Consider the following 27,027-nt stretch of genomic DNA (forward strand, 5'->3'; position numbering starts at 1 on the left):
GCGCTTTTGATGACTTAACTCTGCTAACGACCCATCTGCCCGTGTGTGCTGAGCTTCAGGGGCTGGCAAGGCTTGTCCTGTGGGCCGCAGGGCTGGGCTGGGCTGAGAAGGGGCGAGCCAGAGCCCAGGCTCATCCCCACATCGTCCTCAGCACCCATGGGCCTCCTCACCAACACGGGACGGAGCTCTCAGCATGGTCCAAGCAGGTCTGACATGGCTTCAGATTTGGCTGCCTTTCTAACGGGGAACAAGACTAGGAGCAAGCTCCATGGCCTGGGAGACAGCTGGCTGAGATGACCTGAGTCACTCTCCTATCCCACCGGTGAAATGAGGGAAGGACACTTATCTTGTCTCCTTCCCAGTGAGATACTAGTGAATAGAATCGGAAGCCAAATCCTGTTTTCAGTTTACATAGGAAGCACGTATAAAGCAAAGGTTTACCCATGGCTGGGCTTCCCAGATGGCGCAGTGGTGAAGGACCACCTGCCTATGCAGGAGACACAAGGACTTGGGTCCAATCCCTGGGTCGGGAGTCCTCTGCAGGAGGAAGTGGTACCCCATTCCAGCATTCTTGCCTGGAGAATCCCATGGACAGAGGAGCCTGGCGGGCTACAGTCTGTGGGGTCGCAAGAGTTGGACATGACTGACGTGCGCACACACAGATGAGATCACAGCTACTATTTCTTTTAGGCTGAACCAGTGACATTGCCAACTGCAACCTTTTCTTGACATAAAAAAGTGGCAATTTCACATATTCAAACTGATAATCTTTAGATGGAAAAGCACCAGGCAGAATCACTACAGCTCATTTAAAAAAAAAAAAAATCTACTTAGGAAAGAGGCACATTCCATTCCTATCACCTTAAGCCTTGGAAAGACCTACACGCAACAGTATTTGAGATGTGTTTTATTTATTTATACCCTACTCACTCCAGAAAGGATATAAGGGTAAGTAAGATCAGGTAGCATTACCTGAAACAGGAATTAATGAAGAAAGGTAAGAACAGGAGCAGGGTGGAGCCAAGACTGAGGCTAAGAGCAGAAGCAAATGGCCCGTTTCACAGGCAGGCTCCAAATCGGCTTTTGCGAGTGCCGCCATATTTACATGGTCTGCAGCGTCTGCTCCCTGGTGGCCCAGGGGTTAAGACTCACGCAGGGGCCCGGGTTCGATCCCCGGCCAGGGAACTTGGTCTGACATGCTGCAGCTGAGAGTCTGCATTCCTCAACCAAAGATCCTGCCTGCCACAACTAAGAGCTGGCACAACCAGATAAATAAACCTGTGAAAAGAAAGAAACAAGCGCAGCAGTGACAGTGTCCACGGCAGTAAGTTCAGACAGGAGTTTGTCCTGGAGGTCCTTAACAGGGAGTGTTCCTCTCAAAGGCTCCTTCTGGTTTTTAATCCTTAATCTGGTCAGCTGGCTCCTCTCACGTCAGAGATGTGGGAAAGCGGACAGGTCTTAATGTGGCGGGTGAAGCCTGAGATGCCGCAGGGAAGCTCCCGCCCACACGCATGCACGCCGAGCCTTACCGGGGCAGGTCAAGGTGGCCGATGATCAGGTTCCGTCCATTCTCCGTCTGGGCGAGCTGCAGCAGCAGGGCCAGGCTCTGCTGCTGGATGGCCGGGACCCTGGAGGCCAGCAGGGAGGGCAGAAGCGGGCCCGTGTCCGGACGCAGCACAAGCAGGCGCTGGTTCTCCTCTGCAAAACACAGGGCACGTCAGCCTCATGCAGACCACGACGGTCACATGGGTTCTGTCTTCCCTTCTCTAAACAAGACATCCAACTCTTCTCCACGAGGCAGGATAATGAAGGGAAGAGCATGGATTCTAGAAGCAGACTGTTGGGGCTGAACGATCAGGAAATGACCTTAGCCGAGTTACCGATCCCTTAGCTTCCTTATTAGTGGAACGAGGAAGAGGACCAACGCAACAGTTGTCATGATGATGCAATGAATTAATGCGTGATGGTGTGGAGAACAGGGGCTGGCACATACATATATGTTAGCTAGTATCATTGTTCTTGCCAAAGGCTCCATGGTGGATGGTATCCAGAAATGTGAAGAAAGGGAAAGAGATCAGCTGAACGGTAAAAGAGCTTTAGACCATCGATTTTCATCTAATGGCCAAAGCAACCATCTGAGTTCTTTCTAGAAAACTAGAATGACCACATGAGAACATTAATGAATGAAGCACGCTACCCTTCCTGGCTGTGAACTGTTTCCAGGGTGGTAGCATTGGGTACGCCCTCTCCCCCTTTCACCCGGTTTATTTTCTAAACCAGTGCATGAATTTATCTGAGAGCAGGCAGAGGGATACAGGCTGGAATACGAGGCTGAGCTCTGAAACAGAGCACAGTTTGTTTAGATTATCGAGAAAATGGAAAGTAGCTCACTGTAAACAACTCAAATAACACAAAATGTGTATACAGCTGAAAATAAGACTTCCTTCTCTATAACCTCCTCCAGGTAAGCTCTTTCCCTAAGTGGGGCTAGTATTCATATGAATAATGTTAAAATATAATACATCCTTCCCATAATTGGCTTTTCTCTCCAGTCAGCACTATATCCCAGACCTATTTCCACGCCTTTACTTTCAAGTACTCCTTTGTCCTATTTAAAAATGTCTCTGCATTTATTGAATTGGATACACAAAGATTCCATTCACCTGAGACAGAGCATTTATGTCCTAAGTTGTGTGTGACGGTATATTCCCAGATGTTAAAAAAGATGTGATCTCAAGGTTCACAGAAACCAAAGTAGGGTGCAGACTGAGGAATTGGGGCTGTACAGAGAGAGACAGGTCCCATTCAGACTGAGGAAACACCCTGTCGTCAAGTCCATCTTCTTAACCTCAGGCACGGGGGTCTACAGAAACCCCCCCACCCAGAGCCCATGCAGTGTCCTGCGAGTAGCGAGGCACCTTGATAAGGATGTTAGTCTGAGCATAATTCCCGTCATGGAAGAGGCCCCCTGATTCTCTAGAACCTAAGATTTCTAGAATTTAAGGTGATACCTCCACTCTATTAAATGAATAAAAAAATTGTCTTCCCTCATAGTCAGCATTTAACCATTTATAGGCTGCATTCGTAAGCTCCCTCGCTGACTTCCCATGAGAAGCCACGCATGGGAGACACAGCTATCACTAATCCCATTTTCACTGTTTTGTGTTCAAAGCCAAACATTTTCCCTCATTTGAAAAAACACTTTTTTAAAAAAATGAGAGAAGCACCTAAAATATTTATTTACATTGAGGTCACTGGAGCGGCGACTGTATAAAAATTTAGCAAACCCTGGAAGATGCTAATATGTAAAAAGGGAAGAGTTAGGGTAAATAAAATCCCCAAAGCATGTCACTGTCTCAATATTAAGCACTCAGTATTAATCAGTGTCACAAGAGGCCATCAGGGATGGCCATAAATCTCATGATGCTGAAATGGGTACTACGGTCAGCAAAAAGCAGCGCTATTTTTCAGCACAGAAAAGGAAAAACTTTACCTGCCCCACTGCCAATGCATGAAGTGAAGCTACCTGTCTGCAAAGAGCAGGGCAAGTGCCCAGGTGATGAGACGTGATGCCAACCATGACCCTGCCCGCTATGGAGGCAGCTATGAGAGTGCAGCGCAAGTCTGTACGCTTTTTCCAGGGGACGGTCTAGACCTCCACGCTCCAGGGCTTGTCCCAGGGGAACAATCATGCCTGCCCCCGCCCCTGCTCTGGAGCTCTCCCATTACCGTGCATTGATGATGACTGATGGTGGTTCCCTGGCTTACCGTTCTCGCTGCACACTGCCTGCCAGAGTCTGAGAACAGATAAGCACACCGTCTCTTCCACGGCATCTTTTCCTGCTGTAGAAAAACACCTACGGTGGGCAAGGGAGAGACATATTAAAACTGCAGTCTTGATCTTCCTTTCAGTTGGTTTCATTTCATCTCCAGACTCCTCAAATGTGGGTTTAAGCAGGTCACCAGAACTGAGGGACTAATAAGCCCTGAAGTGAGGGTCAGGACAAGGATGCAGCTGAGGAAGCTGGGGCTGCCTGGAGAAAGGACAGTGAGCCCGGGGCCAGGGCGATGGCCACTCCAGACCAGCGAACTGTTTACAGGCCTCCTCACGCCTGCAAATGTGTGCCAGTGACTCCAACCCATGTCTTGTCCTAATCCCCAGGAACTGTATCAGAACAACTGAAGTACACAATAAAATTAAAGTACATTTAGCCAACTACCTCCTGCCATATGAGTCTTTCTTCAGATGAAATTATAAATGGGATCAGCCAGGACCCAGCAGATCTCATTTCCTGAAATGATCAGCAAATTCCAAAAGAGGAAAAGAACAAAGAGCCATCTTGCAAAAACTGGTGGGAAAACCAGCAAAAATGGTCATTTCTCTGACTTTGAAGGGCTTGGAGGAACCCTGGCAAGTTTTGCTAACTTTTCTCTCTCTGCAGTTGTTAACTGCGGTTTAACTCAAACTGCTCACAGCTCAAGGGTGTTCACATGGCACCCAGTATCGACTGAAAGTAGTACCATCTACCATTACGCTGCCTGTGTACTGAGTGTCTGATTGCATAAGAAATGGTTGTCTTTCCGTGCTTTGAGGCCAGGCTGTCTTTACAAGCATCCCTACCTTCTTATGACCTCATTCTCACTGATGATACTGAATCCATTATTTGTTCTGAATAAAGTTCGTTCTGTGCCTGAAACAAATTCGGAGAACACCACATCGTCAGAATCCTGAACTGTCTGCCTGAACCGTCCAGCTGTCACAGAGCCAGATGATAACAGAAACCCAACGTGGAATGTCTAGGTCACCAAATTCACAGTTTGGGCAGAAACTAATGCCTCCCATTCTGAAACCTACACCTGTCATCAGCCACTTGGTACCACAGTAAGAGGGACATTCTGTTCACGGGAGAGCTGGGTCTGGGTGGCCCCATGGGTGATCTGACAACTCCTCATTTTGTAAGCTTTAGAGAGTCTCCAGGAGCTGCTTAACCTCCTGGAAGAACTAGCATATCCATCTGTTCTTAAATGTTTATTTCGAAGCTGTTTCCAGGCTCTAGAGAGGAACTGATAATCGTCAAGAAACCACTGCAGGGGCGTTTGAGCACCCTCCACTGAACACTACAGAGGAGTTAGACTCTATCCATTTGTACCAACAAACAACAGTCTGGCACTGAGAAGCAAGGAAGGTTTCAGTCCTGGGATCAGTGATTCCAGGAACTGGTAGGAGAGAGCAGCACGGGTCTCATTAGCAGGAGAGCTGATGTTTGCTCTGAAACTCTCTTCACATCCTGAGAAACTGTGAAGTGTGACTGGGATGAACTTCATGGTTTATCTTACAAAATTCTATCTTCCATTCCTCTACAGCTGGGGGGAGACATGTGGGGATAACACAAGGTGTTTGGGGGTATATATGGGGTATGTGGGGCTTCCCTGGTAGGCTCAGCTGGTAAAGAATCCGCCTGCAATGCAGGAGATCCCAGTTCAATTCCTGGATTGGGAAGATACCCTGGAGAAGGGATAGGCTACCCACTCCAGTATTTTGGGGCTTCCCTGGTGGTTCAGACGGTAAAGAATCCCCCTGTAATGCAGGAGATCTGGGTTCGATCCCTGAATTGGGAAGATCCCCTGGAGAAAGGAATGGCTACCCACTCCAGCATTCTAGCCTGGAGAATTCCATGGACAGAGGAGCCTGGCTGGCTACAGTCCATGGGGTCACAAAGAGTCAGACATGACTGAGCGACTTTCACATGGGGTATGTGTGGGGTATGCAAATGGTGTGTGGGTATGTGCAGCCCATGGGCAACCGATGAGAGGTGCATGTGTGTGGCGTATGGATATGTGATATAAGCATATACAGTGTCTGTATCCCATGTGCATGGTGTGTGTGTGATGTATGTGATACAAGCACATGCTGTGTGTGTGCCTGTTAAGTACACATGCAGGGGGTGTATGCTGTCTCTGTTTTTTGTCGCATTGCGTGTCTGCTGTTTATTGCAGGTATGTGCAGTGTCAGCAGAGGAGAGGATGGAGCTGGCTGGGGTGGGGGATATTTCTTAAGCACCCGCTTCAGCACCTGCATTATACTAAATCTTCAACCAATATTTGTGGCAGGAAGGGAGGAAGGGATTCTTTGCCCCCTGTGGTCAGACCTCTAAGCTCTGTCCCTTCAGACTAGACAACATTCATGAGATCACACACACTGCTGGCTTACAGTCCTTCATCATCTCAGTCAGGATCTCAATCCCCCCTGCGTAGAACAAAGGGATCTGATCAGGCTTGGAAAGAGTCTCCAGGAGATTCTTGGTCGTCATGGCTGAGTTCTTTCCTGAGTCCAGTGACTCCTGGGCTTCCTTCTCTTGGAGGTCTGCCTTCTCTCGAAGATCCACCTGATTCAGGTACTCTAGCAAAGCAAGGAGGAGAAGCACAGCAACATCCCAACAAGCAACGCGTGCACCAACCTTTTTCTGAAGATGGAAAGTGGAGAGGCAGAAAGCGTAACTCAAACTTGTTTTCAGCGTGGAAAACTTTTAGGAAGAGTGCATATTTTCTACCCAGAATCTTAAAACATCATGGAATCATTCAAGGACAACATCATTTGCTGTCTAAAAGGCTTGAAGGGAGGATGGTAGAGAAAAGGAGGAAGGCCAAGAACAGAGAAAGAGGAGGAGGGCAGGGTGGTTAATGAGAGGACTGGACTGTGCAGGGCCAGGCAAGGCTGTGCCCGTGGCCAAGTGCAGAGAAGGCACGGAGGGCACCCCAGAGCCAGGGCACAGGGGGAGGTGCAATTCAAACAAGGATGTCAGCAGGAAGTCTCACCTTTCACCTGTGTCTGCAGCTGGGGGTTTATTTCTAAGATCTTCTGATAACACTCTCTAGACTGGAAGAAAGAAACAAGGCCATGAAGAGCGGCTAGCGGGGAGCAGTGATTACAAGAAAGGCACTGGGTGCCACAGGGCTTGGCTTCTTCAGTATCTCCTCCCCGCCTCCCTTGCTCCCCTCGTCGGAGGCAGGCATGGGGAACGCAGCGTGCATTTGACATTTTGTTTAGGCTTTTCCGGTTCTGCGGGGCAACGGGCATTATTTCAAAATTCATTTTTAAAAATAGTGTTGTCAGATACAGTCTGTGATAGATAGTGGTTATTTAACCATTCCTAACTTCTCATGGTTCATGACTGGCTGGGAGAGGAATAATCATAAGGTAAATGCAAACTTCAGATATGATATTTGCACTGAGAGAGAATGGGAGGCTACCTGTCAGATATGCCCACGTGGAATAAGGGAATAAATGAAGCTACCAACATTGTTGACGGAGACTTCGGAACAGGAGGAGACAGTTGCCTATTTAAACGTGCAGGCTGCAAAGGGCTAGTGAGGGGGCTGTTCACTGGCCATGGAATAGTCAACTAGAACACCTGAGAGTGAGGGGCTCTCACTGAGGACACTATTAGAAACTTTCTGCAGAAGATAGATTCTTGCTAGTGGGTTTAGGATGACAGGTTTAGGACAGAGAAGAAACGCTCAGCGGGGAGGGGGGAATGATTCTCAGATATCTTAAAGGCTCAACACTCATCCAGAAGATCAGGATTAAGAAATAAACTGAAAAAAATCACATTAAAACAGGGAAGAGTGCTGCAGGATATCGAACATGGTAACTGTAATAGATTGAATGTTTGGATCTTCCCAAAATTCATGTTGAAACCTAATCCCCAGTGTGATGGATCTGGACATGTGGGCTCTGGGAGGCGACTGGGTCATGAGGTGGAGCCGTCCCCAGAGAGCTTCCTTGCTTTTGCTGGCTGCTTATGAACTAGGACACAGGCCCTCATCAGACTCTGAATTTGCCAGCATCTTGATCTTGGACTTCTCAGAACTGGGAGAGATAAACCTTTGTTGTATAAGCCACCTGGGCTATGGAACCCCAAAGGACTAAGACAATGTCCCCGTTCCCAACTTCTTTTTAACCCTAGCTCTAATCTATCAGTAATTCTTGTTGACTTCACTGTCAGCATGTAAGCAGAACCCCTCACTTCTCACCACCTTCACTGTCAGCAACCTGGTCCAAGCCATCACCACCTCTCACTTGGATAATCTGTTGCAACAGCCTTCTGACTGGTTTTCTGTCCTTTTCTTACCATGTCAAGATACATTCTCAATACAGCTGCTGCTGCTGCTGCTGTTAAGTCGCTTCAGTCGTATCCGACTCTGTGCGATCCCAGAGACGGCAGTCCACCAGGCTCCCCCGTCCCTGGGATTTTCCAGGCAAGAACACTGCAGTGGGTTGCCATTTCCTTCTCCAATGCATGAAAGTGAAAAGCGAAAGTGAAGTCGCTCAGTTGTGTCCGACCCTCAGCGACCCCATGGACTGCAGCCCACCACAGCAGAGTGACCCTTTAAAATACAACTCAAATCATTTCGCTTCTTTACTCAAAACATTCTGATGGTTCCCAGGGCATTCAAAATAAAAGTCCAGGTCCTTCGAAAACCCTGTAGGGCCCCAGGGCAGCAGTCCCTCACATACTCCCACAGGCTCACCGTATCTTCTCTCACCCTCCTTGCTCACTCCATTCTGACCATCTGTCTATGTGGACCATTCCTCCCCTGAATATCCACAGGGCTTCCTCACTCCATGCCCTCGTTTCCTTCTGAGAATCTTTCCCTGGCCACTCTATAAAACCAGTCTCACCTTCACCACTTCCCAATTTAGTTTTCTCAGGGACACTGATCACTATCTAACGTACCATACTTCTACTTATTTGGTTTCTATCTTGTGACAGGTCACCCTCACTGCAAGAAAGGGAGTCAAGGATTTTGTCTTGCTTGCTACTGCATTCCTGCTGCCTAGAACAGTGCCTGGGACACAGAGTATACATTAAATATTTGCTAAGTGAATTAATTCACTGAATAAATGAGTGAATAAATGGAATTTGGTGGACAGGGGATTAACATTTTCCTTTTTGCCTTTCTATTATTTGACTTTATTATGATAAGTTTGTATTATTTTTGAATTAAAATCCAACAGAGAATAATTTTTTTAATGTACAATGGAAGGCAATTTCTTATTAAACATATAATACCTTGTAAATAGAAAGATATCTCATGTTCATGGATTGGAAGCCTTAATATTATTAACGATATTCAATGCAATTCAGTCCAATCTCCATTAAAATTCCATCTGTCTGAATAACACTCCATTGTATAAATATACCACATTTTCTTCATTCATTCATCTGTCAATGGGCATTTAGGCTGGTTACATATCTTGGCTATTGTAAATAGTGCTACAATGAACACTGGGGTGCATGCATCTTTTCGAATTATGACTTTCCCTGGATATATGCTCAGGAGTGGGATTATGGGATCCTAAGGTAGCTCTGTTTTTAGTGTTTTTGAGGAACCTCCACACTGTTGCCCAATTTACATTCCCACCAACAATGCAGGAGGGTAACTTTCTCTCCACACCCTCTCCAGCATTTATTATTTATATTACTCAGCCATAAAAAAGAATAAAATAATTCCCTTTGCATCAACATGGACAGACCTAGAAATTATCATACCAAGTGAAGTAAGCCAGGAAAAGATAAATATCATGATATTTCTTATATGTGAAATCTAAAAAAAATGACACAATGAACTTATATAGAAATATACCTACAGACATAGGAAAAAAACGTATAGTTACCAAAGGGGTAAGGGGGAAGAGAGACAAATAAGGAATTTCAGTTCAGTTCAGTCACTCAGTCGTGTCTGACTCTTTGCGACCCCATGGACTGCAGCACGCCAGGCCTCCTTGTCCATCACCAACTCCCAGAGTTTACTCAAACTCATGTCCATTGAGTTGGGGATGCCGTCCAGCCATCTCATCCTCTGTCATCCCCTTTGCCTCCTGCCTTCAATCTTTCCCAGCATCAGGGTCTTCTCTAAGGAGTCAGTTCTTTGCAACAGGTGGCCAAAGTATTAGAGTTTCAGCTTCAGCATCAGTCCTTCCAATAAATATTCAGGATGGATTTCCTTTAGGATTGACTGGTTTGATCTTCTTGCAGTCCAAGAGACTCTCAAGAGTCTTCTCTAACACCACAGTTCAAAAGCATCAATTCTTTGGCACTCAGCTTTCTTTACAGTCCAACTCTCACATCCATGCATGACTATAGGAAAAATCATAGTTTGCACTAGATGGACCTTTGTTGGCAAAGTAATGTCTCTGCTTTTTAATATGCTACCTAGGTTGCTCATAGCTTTTCTTCCAAGGAGCAAGCATCTTTTAATTTCATGGCTGCAGTCACCATCTGCAGATTTTAGAGCCCAAGAAAATAAAGTCTGTCACTGTTTTCATTGTTTCCCCATCTATTTGCCATGAACTGATGGGACTGGATGCCATGATCTTAGTTTTTTGAATGTTTGAGTTTTAAGCCAGCTTTTTTACTCTCCTCTTTCATCAAGAGGTTCTTTAGTTCCTCTTCACTTACTGTCATAAGGGTCATGTCATCTGCATATCTGAGGTTATTGATATTTCCCCCGGCAATCTTGATTCTAGCTTGTGCTTCATCCAGCCTGGCATTTCGCATGATGTACTTTGCATATAAGTTACATAAGCAGGGTGACAATATATAGCCTTGACGTATTCCTTTCCCAATTTGGAACCAGTCTGTTGTCCCATGTCCAGTTCTAACTGTTGCTTATTGACCTACATACAGATTTCTCAGGAGGCTGGATAGTCACATGTAAAAGAATGAAATTGGATCACTTCCTCACACTATATACAAAAATTAACTTGAAGTGGATCAGAGATCTAAATACAAGTGTTAAAGCCATAAAATTCTTAGATCTTGGGTTAAGCAATGGTTTCTTAGATTTGATATCAAAATCATAAGCGATCAAAGGAAAAAATTAGGTAATATAGACTTGCATCAAAATTAAAACACTTTTGTGCTATGAAGTGAAAAGATAACACATAGAATGGAAGAAAATATTTTTAAATCATTTATCTGATAACTGACTTGTATCCAGAATTTATATGGAATATTATATTATGATAATATTTATATCACTTTATATTGAATAGTTATATAAATTTATACCAGATTGATTACATTATATTCAATATGAAAAGACAACCTATTCATAAAAAGACAAAGGATCTGAAGAGACATTTCTCCAAAGATATATAAATGGTCAATAAGCACATGAAAAGATGTTCAACATTATTAGCCAACAGAGAAATGCAAATCAAAATTGTGAAATACCACTATAAGGTGGTATACTCATCAGGATGGGTATAATAAAAAAGACAAATAAATAGCAAGTATTGTCTGAGACATGGAGAAATCAGAAACATATACTGCTGGCAAGAATGCCAAATGATGCAGCCACTCCATAAATCACATGGGCAGTTCTTCCAAAGGTTAAACACAGAGTTATCATGCGACTCATCAGTTTTACTTCTGGGTGTATAGCCAAATAGACTGTAAACATGTGTCTATACAAAAACTAGTACATGGATGCTCATAATAGCCAAAAGTGGGAATAAGTCACACGTTCAACTGATGAGTGGATAAATAAAATATGGTATATCCATACAATGGAATATTGTTCGGCAATAAAAGAAATGAAGTACTATATATATTAATATATTACAGCATGGATGAAACTTGCAAACATTATGCTAAGTGAAAGAAGCCAGTCATGAAAGACCACAAATTGTACAGTTCTATTTATATGAATAGTGTAGAACAGGCAAATGGATAAAGATAGCAGTAGATTATTAGTGGCCTAGGGGTGAACTGGGGGTGGGGGTGGAGGGAAGGGAAGTGACTTCTAGTGGGTGATAAAAATGTTCTAAAGTTGATTGCGCAATTCTGACAAAATGCTAAAAACCACTGAGTTGTATATCTTCCGTAGAAGAATCGTTTGACACCTGAATTATATCTCAATAAAACTGCTATCTTGAGAAACCTATATGCAGGTCAGGAAGCAACAGTTAGAACTGGACATGGAACAACAGACTGGTTCCAAATAGGAAAAGGAGTACGTCAAGGCTGTATATTGTCACCCTGCTTATTTAACTTATACATCATGAGAAACGCTGGGCTGGAAGAAGCACAAGCTGGAATCAAGATTGCTGGAAGAAATATCAATAACCTCAGATATGCAGATGACACCACCCTTATGGCAGAAAGTAAAGAGGAGCTAAAAAGCCTCTTGATGAAAGTGAAAGAGGAGAGTGAAAAGCTTGGCTTAAAGCTCAACATTCAGAAAACGAAGATCATGGCATCTGGTCCCATCACTTCATGGCAAATAGATGGGGACACAGTGGAAACAGTGTCAGACTGTTTGTTTGGGCTCCAAAATCACTGCAGATGGTGACTGCAGCCATGAAATTAAAGGATGTTTACTCCTTGGAAGGAAAGTTATGACCAACCTAGATAGCATATTGAAAAGCAGAGACATTACTTTACCAACAAAGGTCCATCTAGTCAAGGCTATGGTTTTTCCAGCGGTCATGTATGGGTGTGAGAGTTGGACTGTGAAGAAGGCTGAATGCCGAAGAATTGATGCTTTTGAACTGTGGTGTTGGAGAAGACTCTTGAGAGTCCCTTGGACTGCAAGGGGATCCAACCAGTCCATTCTGAAGGAGATCAGCCCTGGGTGTTCTTTGGAAGGAATGATGCTAAAGCTGAAACTCCAGTACTTTGGCCACCTCATGCTAAGAGTTGACTCATTGGAAAAGACTCTGATGTTGGGAGGGATTGGGGGCAGGAGGAGAAGGGGACGACCCAGGATGAGATGACTGGATGGCATCACCAACTCAATGCACATGAGTTTGAGTGAACTCTGGGAGTTGGTGATGGACAGGGAGGCCTGGCATGCTGTGGTTGATGGGGTCACAAAGAATCAGACACAACTGAGTGACTAAACTGAACTGAAAGCTGCTATTACAAAATATATCTCAGTGTGTACATATATCTGCATGGCTGCTTTCTGGTGATGAGATCACAAGTGAATTTTGGTTTTTCATCTTTTTGCTTATGTCTTTTCTCTCCAGAGATGCTCCTCCCGGGGCTGGGAGAAGACACTGCAGAAGAGGTTTCCTACGGCAGGCGGGGCTGTACCAGATGACACTCAATATCCTTCCCAACTCTAAGATCTCCTGTGGAAAATACTAAACCATGGATTAACATCTCATCAACTTGGAGGAATGTGGCTCTGCTCTGAGACACTCTGAAGCACTGCTCCGAGATTAAGCATACCACTTAAGCTTCCTCTTGCACTTACCACACTGTAGTTCTTCAGGGCTAGGTGGGCTTTTCCCATGTGGAAATATGCTTTTGTGCATTTTTCATCACACTGCATAAAAGAGAATCACTGATCAGATGTTTTGGAAGATTTGAAATTATTAGCACCAACTGCCCAGCTAATAGGGTTAGGGCAGCACTTTGATTCTCAGGACAGTCACCAGAGTTGACAATTAAGACTTTTTCTGTGCATCTGTGACCAAAATAATTGATGCTTGCAAGGAGCCTGGATGCACAAGTAAGCCCTCTATCAAATTAATTCATGATACTTGCCAGTTTTCATTTCTATTTAATGAAACTCAACCAGGAAACAAACCAGAAACGCTTCGTTTAGAAGAGCTTTAGACCCTGGTTTAACATTAGAATCACCTGGGGGTGCTTGTGAAAAAATCCTGACAGCCCAGCTGAAACCCACAGCAATTAAATTATACTCATGGGTAGGACCAAGGCATTGATAATTTTTTAAACTCTCCAGGTGATATAAATGTGCAACCAAGTTTGAGAATCACTGGTTTATTAGAAGGTAGGAAAATTTACTCTGGGTTACTATTACATCTTAGGAAGCCTGGCGAGTTCCTCCCTTGAAATAAACTACAACATATACACCGGGAACTTGCGTTTGTATCACTTATGACCAGCAAGCGAGCCCCCTTCAAAGCGTATGAACTTTATGGCTGAAACAATACTGCTTGCGCAAGGGGCCCTGCACTGGTCTGCTCTGAATTACTATAACTACAGAGGGAATGATGTAGCGCAAAGACAGAAACTTAGAGCATCCAGTTAATTCACTGAACCCCTTTTATGTGCCAGGCCTTGTGCTGGGTCAGATGATGTCAGGCATGTATAGGTACAGAGCGAGTCCAAGCTCAGGAGTCTAGAAAGTCCTGGGTGAAGCCCTGTCTGCCCCTCACAAGAAGCAGCACACTGGCCATGCCCCCCAGTTTTTCTGAGGTTCATTGTCCTCATCTGCAAAGTGGAGATCATAATAGTGTTTCTTCTGGGCTGCTGTCAGGAGAGAACGTGTATAAAACAATGCAATACCAGGTAACAGAGTGTTAGCTGCTGTTGCTGCATTTATAAGAAAAGCAATCCATTTCAGGGCAAAAAGGAAAATTTAAGAAAAGCTAAAGAATAATAGCAGGGGTAACAATAATCATTACATTTGAAGAGCCCTTTATAGATGCATTTTCATGAATATAATTTCCTGATTCCTTGCTAAGTGAATGACGGTAATAATATTAATCATTATTTTCAGTCCTGACCATATGGTTCATAAGAATGATCTTATGTAAACCTTATAGCAACTCTATGAAGTAGATACAGTTATTACTCCCATTTCACAGATGAGGAAACCAGGGGTCAGAGAGGTTTAAGGTCACACAGACCCTAAGTGGAAGAACTGGGATTAAGATCTAGCCATTGGACTCCAGGACCCAAAGGCTTAGGAATCACACCGATCTCCTCCAGAGAAGTGCTAGTACAATTCAGGAGGAAATCCACTCTGAGGAGATACACAGTAAGTCCCCTACATGCGAACCTTCAAGTTGCTAACTTTCAAAGGTGCAAATGTGCCTCTGGTTCCAGCAGGGAACCAGACCCCGTGCCACCCACGTCAGGCGTGAGTGAAACTGCAGCTCGCCCTCTGCCTCCTGTGTCTGATGATCCTTCATCGCTACCATCTCCCCCCTCTCCCTCCTCCAGTCAGGAACGCTTGCCTGTTCACTCCTTGCCAGCCCCATATGCCAGCTGTTGTACCGTACTACTGTACTTTTCAAGGTACTGTACTCTAAGATCAAAAATGTTTTCTTTATTTTCTGTTTGTTTGCTTTTTACGCATTATTTGTGTGAAACCTATTAGCACAGTACTATATAGCCAACTGTGTTAGTTGGGTACCATGGCTAACATTATTGGACTTATGAACATATTGGATTTATGAACGCACTCCTGGAACGGAACTTGTTCCTATGTAGGGGACTTACTGTAGTCTAACAAAGACATACTGCATTTCAGAGGATGCCAGGACAATCACATGGAAAACTTTGGGGGTGGGGGCAGCCAAAATGTGGGGATGGGGGCAGCTGAAATGCAGGCGTGACAGCCACTGGCAGGGATGAGCGTTGAACCCAGGAGAGGAGACAAGAGCTTTGAAGGAGAAACTTCAGGAAGAAGAAACGCAGGGAGCTGCGGAGTGAACCCTTGCAGAACTCACACAGGATGGAACTAAGGAAGCAGGAAGAAGACCGTCTAAAGGGAAAGGAAGCTCACAGAAGCCATCTGCTCACGGCGGCGCCTTCCCTGGCAGGCATCAGGGTTCCAGCAGGGGAAAGGGAGCCCCACTGTGCCCTCCTGACCGGGTGTATTGTGGCCACGCCCCCGCAGACACTACCACCAGGGGCCGCTCAGGCGCTTTCTCACTAATAGGCCTTTCCTCCTTTGATGAGGTGTCAACTCTCACCAGGACTCTCTCAGGCAAACCCCAGATCCCCTTAAAAGGACTTCAGAGGAAGATGTCTTTTATTGTGAAGGAAGAGTTCTGCCAAGAAAGAAATGATTCTGATCCTAATTGAAACCCGCTTCACTGCCTTATCTTCCCTGACAAGGAACATGGGCCTTCAAATATCATCACATGTGCTTGTCGCTGCCAATTCACAGGTGTCAAAAATACCGAATTGGCATGAAAGTACTAATACTATTAATAACGGAGTGCCACTGACATTCACTACTGATATTTTAAAATGTGAAACTTTTTCTTTTGATTCACAGCTTCCATGTGGAGCCAACCATTGTTAGTTTTTAGATCTCCTCATCCATTTTTCTCCCCAGCCCTCCAAGTGTTCACCCAGTCCTGTGCAACAGGGAGCCTCGCTGGGCTCTTATCAAGGTTGGCTGCTGGGCATCAGCTGTGCTGGGCCAGCTCTGCTTCGGTCTCACCGTTCATCACACGGTGCTTCAATTAACATTTGGGAACAGGCCAGCATGTCGTGCTGAATCACCCTTAGGCTGTGATTAACTCTTTGGGCTTTTTCAGATCAGAAAAGATACTCATGAGAAGCCCCACGAGATCTTGTTTCTGCCACGTGAGAGCCACGCCCAGGGATGACGGGGTTTCCAGTTTCCATGGAGAGGTGTTTACAGTCAACGGCTCAGGGCATCAGCCTACGGCGATGCCAACGTGGGCAATGTGATCCTGTGCAGTTTACTTAATTAATCTCTGAGGTTCAACTTCCTTGTTAGAAAGATAAGGATAACTGTGGTGTTGACCAGAACAGAAGGCTATGAGGCTCCAATGAGATAGTTCACAGCCAGCGAGCAGAGACACAACTTTTGCTCTTGTTGCTAAAATACCAGAGGAAAATGCCCTTGCCTTTCTCTTCTCTTACAGATGATAGCAGAAAAAAAAAAAAATCATGATCACATAAAGCTACATAACAGGCTAGCAGATCTCTGCCGGAACCATGAAGAACCTGAAGGCGCCAGCTTTGGGCAGTTCTCATCGATTAGACTGTCACGATGCCATGGGACAAGGTGTTTCCTGCACCATATCTTCTAGGGGGTAAAGAAACCAAGCACTCCAGATGTCTGTTTTGGAGAGACCGTCGTGTTTTAGAAACCGTTACTAGTAAAGTTGAGTTTCAAATTCCTTGCTTACCTTCTCAATAGAAAGTAAGGAAGTAGGCGGGGCCAACGTGCTGCTGTGGCGAGGAGCTCTTGGATGGGCCACGCCCACTCACTAGGCTGGGTTAGGCTGGACCGGGGAAACTAAGACCAGGATAAACCTGACATATTTTCCTGGCACTTCAACTTTACTTGATTATAAGTTATTTAAACTAACATGGTTATAGTAAAACAAATAGATACATTTAATGGTATGCAGTGCAAAATTTGAGAGGATTTCCAAGATATAGTGAAGTTGCTCAGTTTTGTCCAACTCTTTGTGACCCTATGGACTGTAGCCTGCTAGGCTCCTCAGTCCATGGGGGTCTTCAGGCAAGAATACCAGAGTGGGTTGCCATTTCCTTCTCCAGGGGATCTTCCCAACACAGGGATCGAACCCGGGTCTCCCGCACTGCAGACAGACTTTTTACCGTCTGAGCCACCAAGGGCTCCTAGAAATAATTTGCATCTGAGAAGAAATTTCATGCTCTCTGCTTTTAGACCCTCCAGGGGCTCATGTTCCTTCTGTTAGCACGTTGGCAAGGAAGGTGGAGAGGCACTGGTTTTGATTATTTAGTTAAAGCCCCCTGTGACAGAGTAACTTGGGGGAATGTGGATTAAGGGTTATTTAAATATTTAGTCATCTGAAATAATGTTCCAAAGAAATGATCATGACATTTCTCTTTTAAAAACCCTTCTAAGATTTCCACCAACAGTCCTTCCTTCTCTCCACCTTCGATTATCTATTTTGGCAGAAATACCATGCACAGTATTACGCTATCTGCCTGAGGCCTGACTAGCATCCAGGCGGAACAACAGAAAATCTTGCTTCGGATTATTTTTCTACAAAGAGGTGTGCTAATAGACATTTCTAAATGATCAGAGCTGGAGGGGAAAAGGATGAGCTGATGAGGAAGAATGACCACATGGCAGAAACAAGCCCCCCAGGTTGGCTCTAGAAAGTGCAAGACGCATCTCCACTATCACAAGGAGCAAAGCGTCTGCTAACACAACAGTAAAGGGTGACCCATTGTGATAAAACCCTGGAAAGCCAGTGTTAACAACAGTTTCTCTAGCGTACTTCCTCTGGGTGAGGTACCACAGGTGTTATCATAACCCTCACAACAATCTTATTCTCTCCCATTTTACAGATGAGGAAACCGAGGCTCTGACTGCAGCGTCGACATCACTTTCCACTATGATACGACCACCGCTCCCCTCTATTCAGGACTGAGACACTCGGCCTTGAGCAATCCCACCTCCATCATGTGGAAGAGGAAACAATCTTCTTACCTTCAGAGCCCAGTCACAATCCACCAGTGCCTTCCGGTAGTCCCCAAGTTTGATGTAAGCCTGTAAAGACACAAATAGCTGCTGTTCACACACAGTCCTGCAGCCAGCAGTCTTCAGTCAACGCAGAAAGAGCAGTCGGGCAGGAGCGAGTGGTGAGAAGTGTTAATAACTGGTCCCTGCCTGCACCAATCAGGGCCCCAGCAGGAAACAGATGGCACTCATCCTGGGTAACCGGGGAGTTTAATAAAGGGACTATTTACAGGGTGAGTGCAGGGCAGACGGAGACTAGCAGTGGCCAGCCAGCACCACTGCCGGACCTGAAGGGGCAGAGGGAGGGGTAACGGACAAAACTGAAGAGGGCTGCTTTGTGAAGAAGGCTGCTTAAGAGGAGCTGAGGCCTTTAGTAGAGCGGAAGCTGGAGGAGAAAGCCCCCGTTCACTTTCCTCCTTCCTTCTGATCTCACTGGCCAAATGGAAGTTAGAAAGCTGGGGAGCCAAGAGGCCAGTCCACAGAGGTCAGTCCCCCAGGGCACAGAAGGATCTGGGGGGCAAACAGAAAAGCCCCAGCACACTAAACACCCCTCCAAAGGAAAAGCCAGCTCCTGGAGCCTACCCTGCTGTGAATGTCCCAGAAGGAAACCAAATGGGAAAGGGGATCAAAAAGACAGATAATGATGAGTGTTGGTGAGGATGTAGGCAATCAGAGCACTCATACACTGCTGGTGGGAACTGCAGTGATTCTGGGAGACAGTCTAACATTTCCTCAAAACGTAAAACACGGAGGTGCCATATGATACAGCAATTTCACTCCTGGGTATATAGCCAAGGGGACTATATGTATATGTTCATGCAAAAAGTTGCATGCCAATGTTCAGAGCAGCATTACTTATAATAGCCAGAAAGCAGAAATAACTCAAATGTCCATCAGCTTATGAATGGGTAAATAAAATGCAGTAGATTCACACAATAAAATATTTGGCAATAAACAGGAATGGAGTACTGATGCATACTCCAACGTGGATGCCCCCTGAAAACACTGGAACAGAAGAAGCCAGACACATAAGGATAAATACTGTATGATGTCATTGACATGAAAAGCTCAGAGCAGTCAGGTGAATAGAGGTGTATAGAGACAGAACGTAGATTAGTGGTGACCTAGGGCTGGTGTGGGGGAGGACAAAAGGATTAAGGAGCTTAAAGGGTATGGGGTTCTTTGGGGGATGACGAAAATGTTTTTTTAAAATCAGTTGTGGTGAGGGTTGCACAACCCTGTGGATAGAAACCACTGAGTTGTACATTTTCAACAGGGGAATTATTGGTTATAGCAACTGTACCTCAATAAAGCTGTTACCAAAATATGATCGAGATAAAGCTTTGCTTCTTTCTTCCTGAGGGCAGCAAGAAGGAGGAGTTTATACAGGAAATGAGCTCATACAGGAAATGAGCTCATGTAGGAGCCCTTGGTTTCAAATGCCTTGCAGCTCTCTTCTGGGATCCCCTACAATTGGGGAAAATCTTGAAAATCAGGCATTAACTCAGAATTCTGTGATTCACTCAAACTGAACAAACTTAAGAATTTAGATCATTTACAGTTTCCAAGAACTGTGGCATATAAGCAAATGAAAGTCTGCACCAAGGCTATTAAACCCTCTGTATTAATTACTGGATATGAAAGATGCTTAATAAATTCTTATCAAGATGCACAAAGTAGACCTTAAGTGCTCTTCTTTCAGAAAGTTTCCTAAGAAGCAGCAGTGATCACCCTGTTGGAAGAAAGGAAAACCAGGCCCTAGGGTCCCATTAGTCACCAACAACAGATCCAATACTCCATGGAGGTTTGCCCATGACCAAAACTGTACCAGGGAACCGTGACATTCTGAACAATACATCGGATGAGATGTCTACATGGACAAGCTAATTATGAGTTAGTGTTATAATTCACAAGAAATCTAAGCAGTCAACCAAAGTGAGGGGGGTGCAGGCAACAGCAGGTTAATGGAATTTCTGCTGGGCAGCTCTTTGTACCAATAGAAAGGAAGCTGCTAGGCAGTGCTTTCATTAATAGGGATTCGGTACTAATTGAAGATGATGACTCTTTGAGCTTTCTGTTCTATATAAAGCACTGTCCTTTCCTCTGGCTTTGGGGTTTCATTTGGAAGTCAGAGGATGTGAGGAAGAAACTAGCATCCTTCTAGACAACTCTGGTCATGACTTCATGGCATTGTCATTCAGGATGCAGACTCTGTATGGGCTTCAACAACTTCTCTACACAGCCTTTCACTTTTCCTTCTCTTTCTTTTTTAAAGCTTGGACTCAATACCCTCGAAATTTCCTGTTTGCTTTTGTTTTTCCACATTTTGAAAAGAATGACTTTTCCAAATGGCAATTAAACTCCTGATTTATCTAAATTACACCAGCAATCTATTGATCATAACATTAACTCCGGGAGAAAAACAAAGCGATGAAAGGGTAGGTTTGCTCCCTAGCAAGCAGCGACACTCAATTCACAGGGTCCTTATTAAGTGTTTTCTAACACCGCATACATACAGGGAGGCATTTTAAAAATAGTCAGTGGTTCAAATGGTTGCTAACGCCAGGCAGCACATTTTGCATTTATTTGTCTCTGAATAAGCTTTCTCTTTGGGGAAAGAGGAAGGACTTGCCTCCCTAAAGCTTTTCATTGCATTACCTATTTTTGTCCACAGTCATTCTTAATGTGGTTCTCCAGAACTAATCAAAGTTCTGCTTAAACTTGAGTACAGTAAAAATGTAACTAATTTAGATTAATCAGGGTATAGACCATCTGAATTACATGTAAGTCTGCATTATGTAACATTCTAAAGGCAATTCAGTTTTACAGCTTTCAAGTAACTTCAGAGTAACAAGACTGAATAAGCATCAGTAGGTAAATGGTTTGGAGACCAAATCTGCGATAAATAGAAAAGAACTATAATTATTAATTGTTTGCATTTAGCTGTTTCTTTTGATGTGTCAACAGCAACCTCACTCCCTCAAATGGACTTGCTGTGTCTCCACCAAGTGTTATATAACTTAATAAGGATTTATTGAACATCGGTTATAAGCACAGCATTAGGGGGAAAAGTATATGGCAGTTTTTACCCTCAAAAAGTGTATACTCTTGTGAGGGCGATAAAATGGACCTGGCAAAAATCAACCTCTGGCCATTTTATTTACCGATTCTCTTCCTTATAATAATTTTTTTCTCCACAAATGGGGATAGGTAAATGACACCTCAACTTGAGACTGATTTATCCAAACTGGTGAACTAATGAGTTTACGTTGTGCTTGGATTTTATTTATCATTAAATCATTGTCACTGTCCAGACTTTTTGGATGGCTGACGTCATATTTCTTGCACTCTTCCTCAACATACCACAGCAGGATATTCTTAATCCTGAGTTACAAAATTGGAGCTGACGAGGATCCTCTCCTTGTCAATGACATGGCATCAAGTTCATCTCACCCAGGTCCTGCTGACATACTCTGATCATCAGATAATCATGTCCACGAATCTGCCAATTTTTCAGGCCTGGCCAGGAGACAGCTCTCCCATACACAAACTCAAGCGCTTTTCAAAGATAAGGTCACAGGTGACATTTCTGTTTCAACTGAAAACTATTCATCTCATCCCTTCATTAAGGAGTAGATGATAAACATCAAGGTAATGATTTTTATCTGATGTTCCAGAAATTTGAGCTCATCTTTGATATTAAATGGAAGTATCGGAGAAGGTAATGGCACCCCACTCCTGTACTCTTGCCTGGAAAATCCCATGGACGGAGGAGCCTGGTAGGCTGCAGTCCATGGGGTCACTGAGAGTTGGACACGACTCAGTGACTTCACTTTCACTTTTCACTTTCATGCAGTGGAGAAGGAAATGGCAACCCACTCCAGTGTTCTTGCCTGGAGAATCCCAGGGACGGTGGAGCCTGGTGGGCTGCTGTCTATGGGGTCGCACAGAGTCAGACACGACTGAAGCGACTTAGCAGCAGTAGCAGCAGCAGCATCAGGGGTTTTACAAACTCAAAATTTCTGAGAAATGGGCTCAGGAACATTAGCTCTAGTATACCCAATCACAGAATCTTAATCAAGGAGGGATTCATGCAATGAGTAAGAAATTAACAAGAGAGTAACCCTTAGGAGCCTTAAACTGGCATCAAAAAAGAGAATGAACTAAGTCAGTGGTGGCAGAATTCCAAGGTCTCACAGGCTATCTCATTCCACTGGCTTTCTCAGCTGTACATACATGGGGTAAAGTGCCTGGGGACCATCAGTGATGAGATGGGTGACTTTTACTATGGAGAGAGCTGATCATGTGTAGCTATGCCCAAGTTCTCCTTTAATGAGTCCAAGTTGGTAGCTTGAAACTGGACCATAGTGAGAGTATTTACATCATGGAAATTGGCAACTGCTCCATGCAATCAGCCTCCACCCCCACCCAACCAGAGCTGGTGCCATTTACCACCACACCACTGGTACCACCTAGTCTCACCTTTCTCTGCTTCCACAAGGTTAATGACTACTGTTCCCTGGGGAAATCCGGTGGACACAACCTTGCCTCACTGACCTGAGCTCGGTTGGTGTACAGCACTTTCATGTCCTTCAGCTTCTCCAGACCCTCACTGTAGCACAGGATGGCTGTTTCATAATCACCTCTGACAAATGCTTCATTCCCCTTTTCCTTTAGGGCTGTGAGAATAGAAGTCGTACAGGTGAGCTCTCCCCATACCCTGGAAAATTCTTTCAAGCTTCACTGCCCTGATTTTCCAACTCTACTTTGAAGGTTAGAATGTCCATCCATCCAAAGGGGGCCTGTCGCTTCCTTCTCTCTGCAGATCATTCTGGGTTGATTTCTTTTATATAAATCCACCCCAAGTCTTCTACGCAGCTTCTCAGAAAAAGTAAATGTTTCTGCCTCAAGGCTCGGAATATCCCAAGCTTGCCACAAAGAGCGAAATCTACACATTCAGCGTCTAATAAAAAGATTCAAACGACTAATTTTCTAGCAAATATGGAATGATTCGGATCTGCAGTGCACATAGCACTGAGTGGTATAAATGCTGAAAGTATTCTTCTGTAATATGTATCGCCCCCATCCCACGACCACACACACACAACCCCAGCTCTTTCTTTTCCTTTATTTCCTCTCTCCTTTCTCCCAGCTTGGGGCTTCTCTCATAGCTCAGTTGGTAAAGAATCCACCTGCAATGCAGGAGACCTGGGTTTGATCTCTGGGTTGGGAAGATCCCCTGGAGAAGGGAAAGGCCACCCACTTCAGTATATCTGGCCCGGAGAACTCCATGGATGACATAGTCCATGGGGTCGCAGAGTCGGACACGACTGAGCGACTTTCACTTTCTCCCAGCTTGGTTTGCTTGTTTCATTTTTCTTTTTCACATCTGTATCTGTGCCTCAGGCTAGGGACTGGTACCTCACTCCCACCCCTCCCTACTTTCCGAGCATCCTTTAGTGCTGCTACATTCAGCAATATGCTTTACAAACAGGTCTGACTGTGGAGGCTATCTCAGGGCTGTGTCTGCCTCTCCGCCTGTTGCAGTAGAAACAGAAAACAGCTTTCTGCCTGGCCAGGTCCCACTGCCTCAGGCGCATTCTGAACCCACTGACTGGAAATCTTGATGTCCCCAGACAGCAGCATAAACTCCCCTGCTTTCTCCAGCACAAATCATCCCTGCCATTAAAAAGTGAAAAGACTGACAATTACCATCTGCTAAGACTTTGTTTTCCCTTCTTCTTTTGGCACGTTCTTTAGCATCCTTCTCCAGAGATGCCAAGAAGGCTTCTGACAACAGAGTGATTTCAAATATTAAAAAAGAAAAATCCAAATACTATAATCAGTTCTTTAGCTCAAATTCAGAAAAAAGCCACTTTAGAGTTTTAGAGCCACACGTTTCATGCATACACATGTAGGCACATGCACACAGGCACACACGCGCGTGCACACACACACACAGATTTCAGAGACAACTGAAATGACATTTTCTTAATTTGACATTAAATGGGAATCTGCATGATGTATTATTATACATGATGACTATGTCTGTGCTTCAAATTTGAATTATGCCTTTTAAAAGAGTTTTTCTTTGAAGACGGACTCTTTTGGTTCCACTTAGCATAATGAGCTGCTGAGCTGAGCAACTGAGAAGCTCTCTGGATCCTTCTGAGTAGCTAAGAGTAAACTGGATGAAGCAGAATAACTGAATTCAGTGTACAAAAGATTGGCCAGGAGAACACAGGAAAAATCCTCTGAGCACCATCCTCTCTGACCACTAGTAACAGAATTGGGTGATCAGTAGGTTTTTGTTTATGGTTGTTTGTAAGCCCAGAGGCTATAATGTACGGGTTTAGAAGCCACAATAAACACTGACTTTATTTTTTTTTTTAAATCAACTGTATTTTTTTATTAGTTTTTTATTTTTTTAATTTTAAAATCTTTAATTCTTACATGCGTTCCCAAACATGAACCCCCCTCCCACCTCCCTCCCCATAACATCTCTCTGGGTCATCCCCATGCACCAGCCCCAAGCATATAAACACTGACTTTAAATGAATAACACACATTGGGAGCAGAGACGCTGTCCTTACCTGTGTTTATTTCATCTGCATCCTTCACGGCAGACGTTATCATAAAAACAAAGAAACAAATTTCAAAAACTACTCTCTTATTTATACATATACAAACCAAGAAGGCAGATAAATTTCAAGGGGGGAGTAGTGTCCTTTCCTTTAACCATAATACTAGAAGGCTCCAAATTCAGGGGGCTTGCTTTAAATCAAGAGATCTGAGTATGGGCATAGTTGTTATGGGGCTAGTCTGCAGAAACCAGGGACTCTAGCTGTGGCTTAATGAATTGGAACTATGACTTAGTAAGCTGTTACATTAACAGCTTAAAAATGGTCCTAATCTCTGGGTGGAGAGGCCAAATTTTCATTAAAACTAACCAAAAGGATTGTTTAAGGATGACTCAGAAAGACCAAGAAAAATATATCAGAGTTTATACTTCCTTGTGAAAAATGTAGTGATTCTAAAGAACAAGTCTGTTTCAGCCTCACCAGGCAGTTGAGATTAAACCACTCCTTCCCGTTTCATGCAGACTTCCTTGCTGGGTCTACATAGATAACTCTACGATAAGGAAAGGGCACCTTCATGGGAGCTTGTGGGGGACTGATCATGGTCTTATTCACGGTGGTCCGGCACTCATCCTCCACTTGGTCCCCCTCTGTGAACTGTAGTCTCTTTTCCGTCTCAAGGACCGCTTTCTCTCGTACGACTGGATCATCAGAATTCATCTCCTGAATTAAACTGGCTAGGGGAGAAATCAGGTGAATCATTCAAGTAAGGTCTTCAAAAAGAAAGACCCTATTTGATACCAATGATGGTGCAGTAAATTTCATGGGGAAGGACTTTTATTTTTTCCAGGTTTTTGAGATACAATTGACCCACGACAATGTGCAAGTGAGGTGTACCACATGGTCATCTGATACAGGTATTCAGTGAGAAATGATTCCCACATCAAGATGAGTTAACATATTCATATTTCAATTTTTTTGTGTGAGTGGTGAGAACATTTAAGATCCCCTTTCAGCAACTTTAAAGTGAACAGTATTGTTAACTATAATCACTATGCTGTTTATTAGACTCCCAAAACTTATCCACCTACTGTGGACTTCCCTGGTGGCTCAGACAGTAAAGCATCCGTCTACAATGTAGGAGACCTGGGTTTGATCCCTGGGTTGGGAAGATTCCCTGGAGAAGGAAACGGCAACCCACTCCAGTACTCTTGCCTAGAAAATCCCATGGATGGAGGAGCTTGGTGCAGGCTACTGTCCATGGGGTCACAAAGAGTCGGGCATGACTCAGTGACTTCACTTCAGTTTACTTCACAGAGTTTGTGTAAATGCATGTATTTAAACATCTTAAATAAATGTGTTTTTTTTTTAAATAAAATGTGCATTCTTTGCAACTTAGCTTTTTTCTCTTAGTATGCTTTAGAGATATGTTCTTGATACAAATAGTTGCAGTTGATTCATTTTACTTATTTTACGTAGGTGATTCATTCTTATTGATGGACCTCCAGGTGTTTTAAATTTTTTTTCTATAGCAAATAAATGCTGAATTGAATACATGTATATATTTCCCCATGCACGTATGTGACATAGTCTTTAGGCTATGGCTATATCAATTTTTATTCCTACAAGCTGTGTACGAGAGTTCCTGTGCCTCCACATCCTTGTTCTCACTTGTTGTTACACTTCTATGTTGCTTTCACTATAATGCGTTTATCTCCTTAATGTTGTCATTTGCCTTTTCTTGAATGTGACTGGGATCCAGCATCTTTTTTATTGGTTTTGTAGTCCATCTGGATTTCCTTTTCTGTGAATTGCCTGCTCCTATTTTCCACTGGGTTGTCTTTTTCTTATTATGATTATTTTATATATTCTGAACTGCTATGCATATTTGTGAACATTTTTCTACTTGGGTATGGTGTGTTTTTAATTTGTTTTTATGGAACCTTCCATTGAAGAGATTTTCTATGTGTTAAATGTACCAATATTTCCCCTTATGACTTATGCCTTTGTGTATATTAAGTTTACAAATACACTCTTGTGTGTCTTCTAAAAGTTTTAACATTTTGTTTTTCTCATTAAGGTATTTAATCCACCTGGAGCCGACTTGCTCTTTTTCAGTTTTTTTTGGCTGTGCGGACATGCAGGGCTCTTGGTTGCCCAACCAGGGATCAAGGCTGTGCCC

General features: G+C 44.1%; 1 protein-coding gene across 1 annotated transcript in view; it reads right to left on the bottom strand.

Moving 5' to 3' along the window:
* TTC12 (tetratricopeptide repeat domain 12) overlaps positions 1-27,027 on the bottom strand; it is a 49,132-nt gene that overhangs the window by 14,096 nt on the left and 8,009 nt on the right. Inside the window, exons 2-12 of the mRNA XM_013969564.2 lie at positions 25,419-25,582; positions 24,861-24,882; positions 23,980-24,057; positions 22,825-22,946; positions 18,238-18,297; positions 13,270-13,341; positions 6,817-6,877; positions 6,212-6,400; positions 4,622-4,691; positions 3,769-3,857; positions 1,530-1,698 (exon numbers count right to left, since the gene is read on the bottom strand). Of these exons, the coding sequence (XP_013825018.2) occupies positions 1,530-1,698; positions 3,769-3,857; positions 4,622-4,691; positions 6,212-6,400; positions 6,817-6,877; positions 13,270-13,341; positions 18,238-18,297; positions 22,825-22,946; positions 23,980-24,057; positions 24,861-24,882; positions 25,419-25,582 (1,096 nt within the window). The remainder of the gene's footprint in view (positions 1-1,529; positions 1,699-3,768; positions 3,858-4,621; positions 4,692-6,211; positions 6,401-6,816; positions 6,878-13,269; positions 13,342-18,237; positions 18,298-22,824; positions 22,947-23,979; positions 24,058-24,860; positions 24,883-25,418; positions 25,583-27,027) is intronic.

The sequence above is a fragment of the Capra hircus genome, chromosome 15 (genome assembly GCF_001704415.2).
Source record: "Capra hircus breed San Clemente chromosome 15, ASM170441v1, whole genome shotgun sequence".
In the NCBI taxonomy this organism is placed as follows: domain Eukaryota; kingdom Metazoa; phylum Chordata; class Mammalia; order Artiodactyla; family Bovidae; genus Capra; species Capra hircus.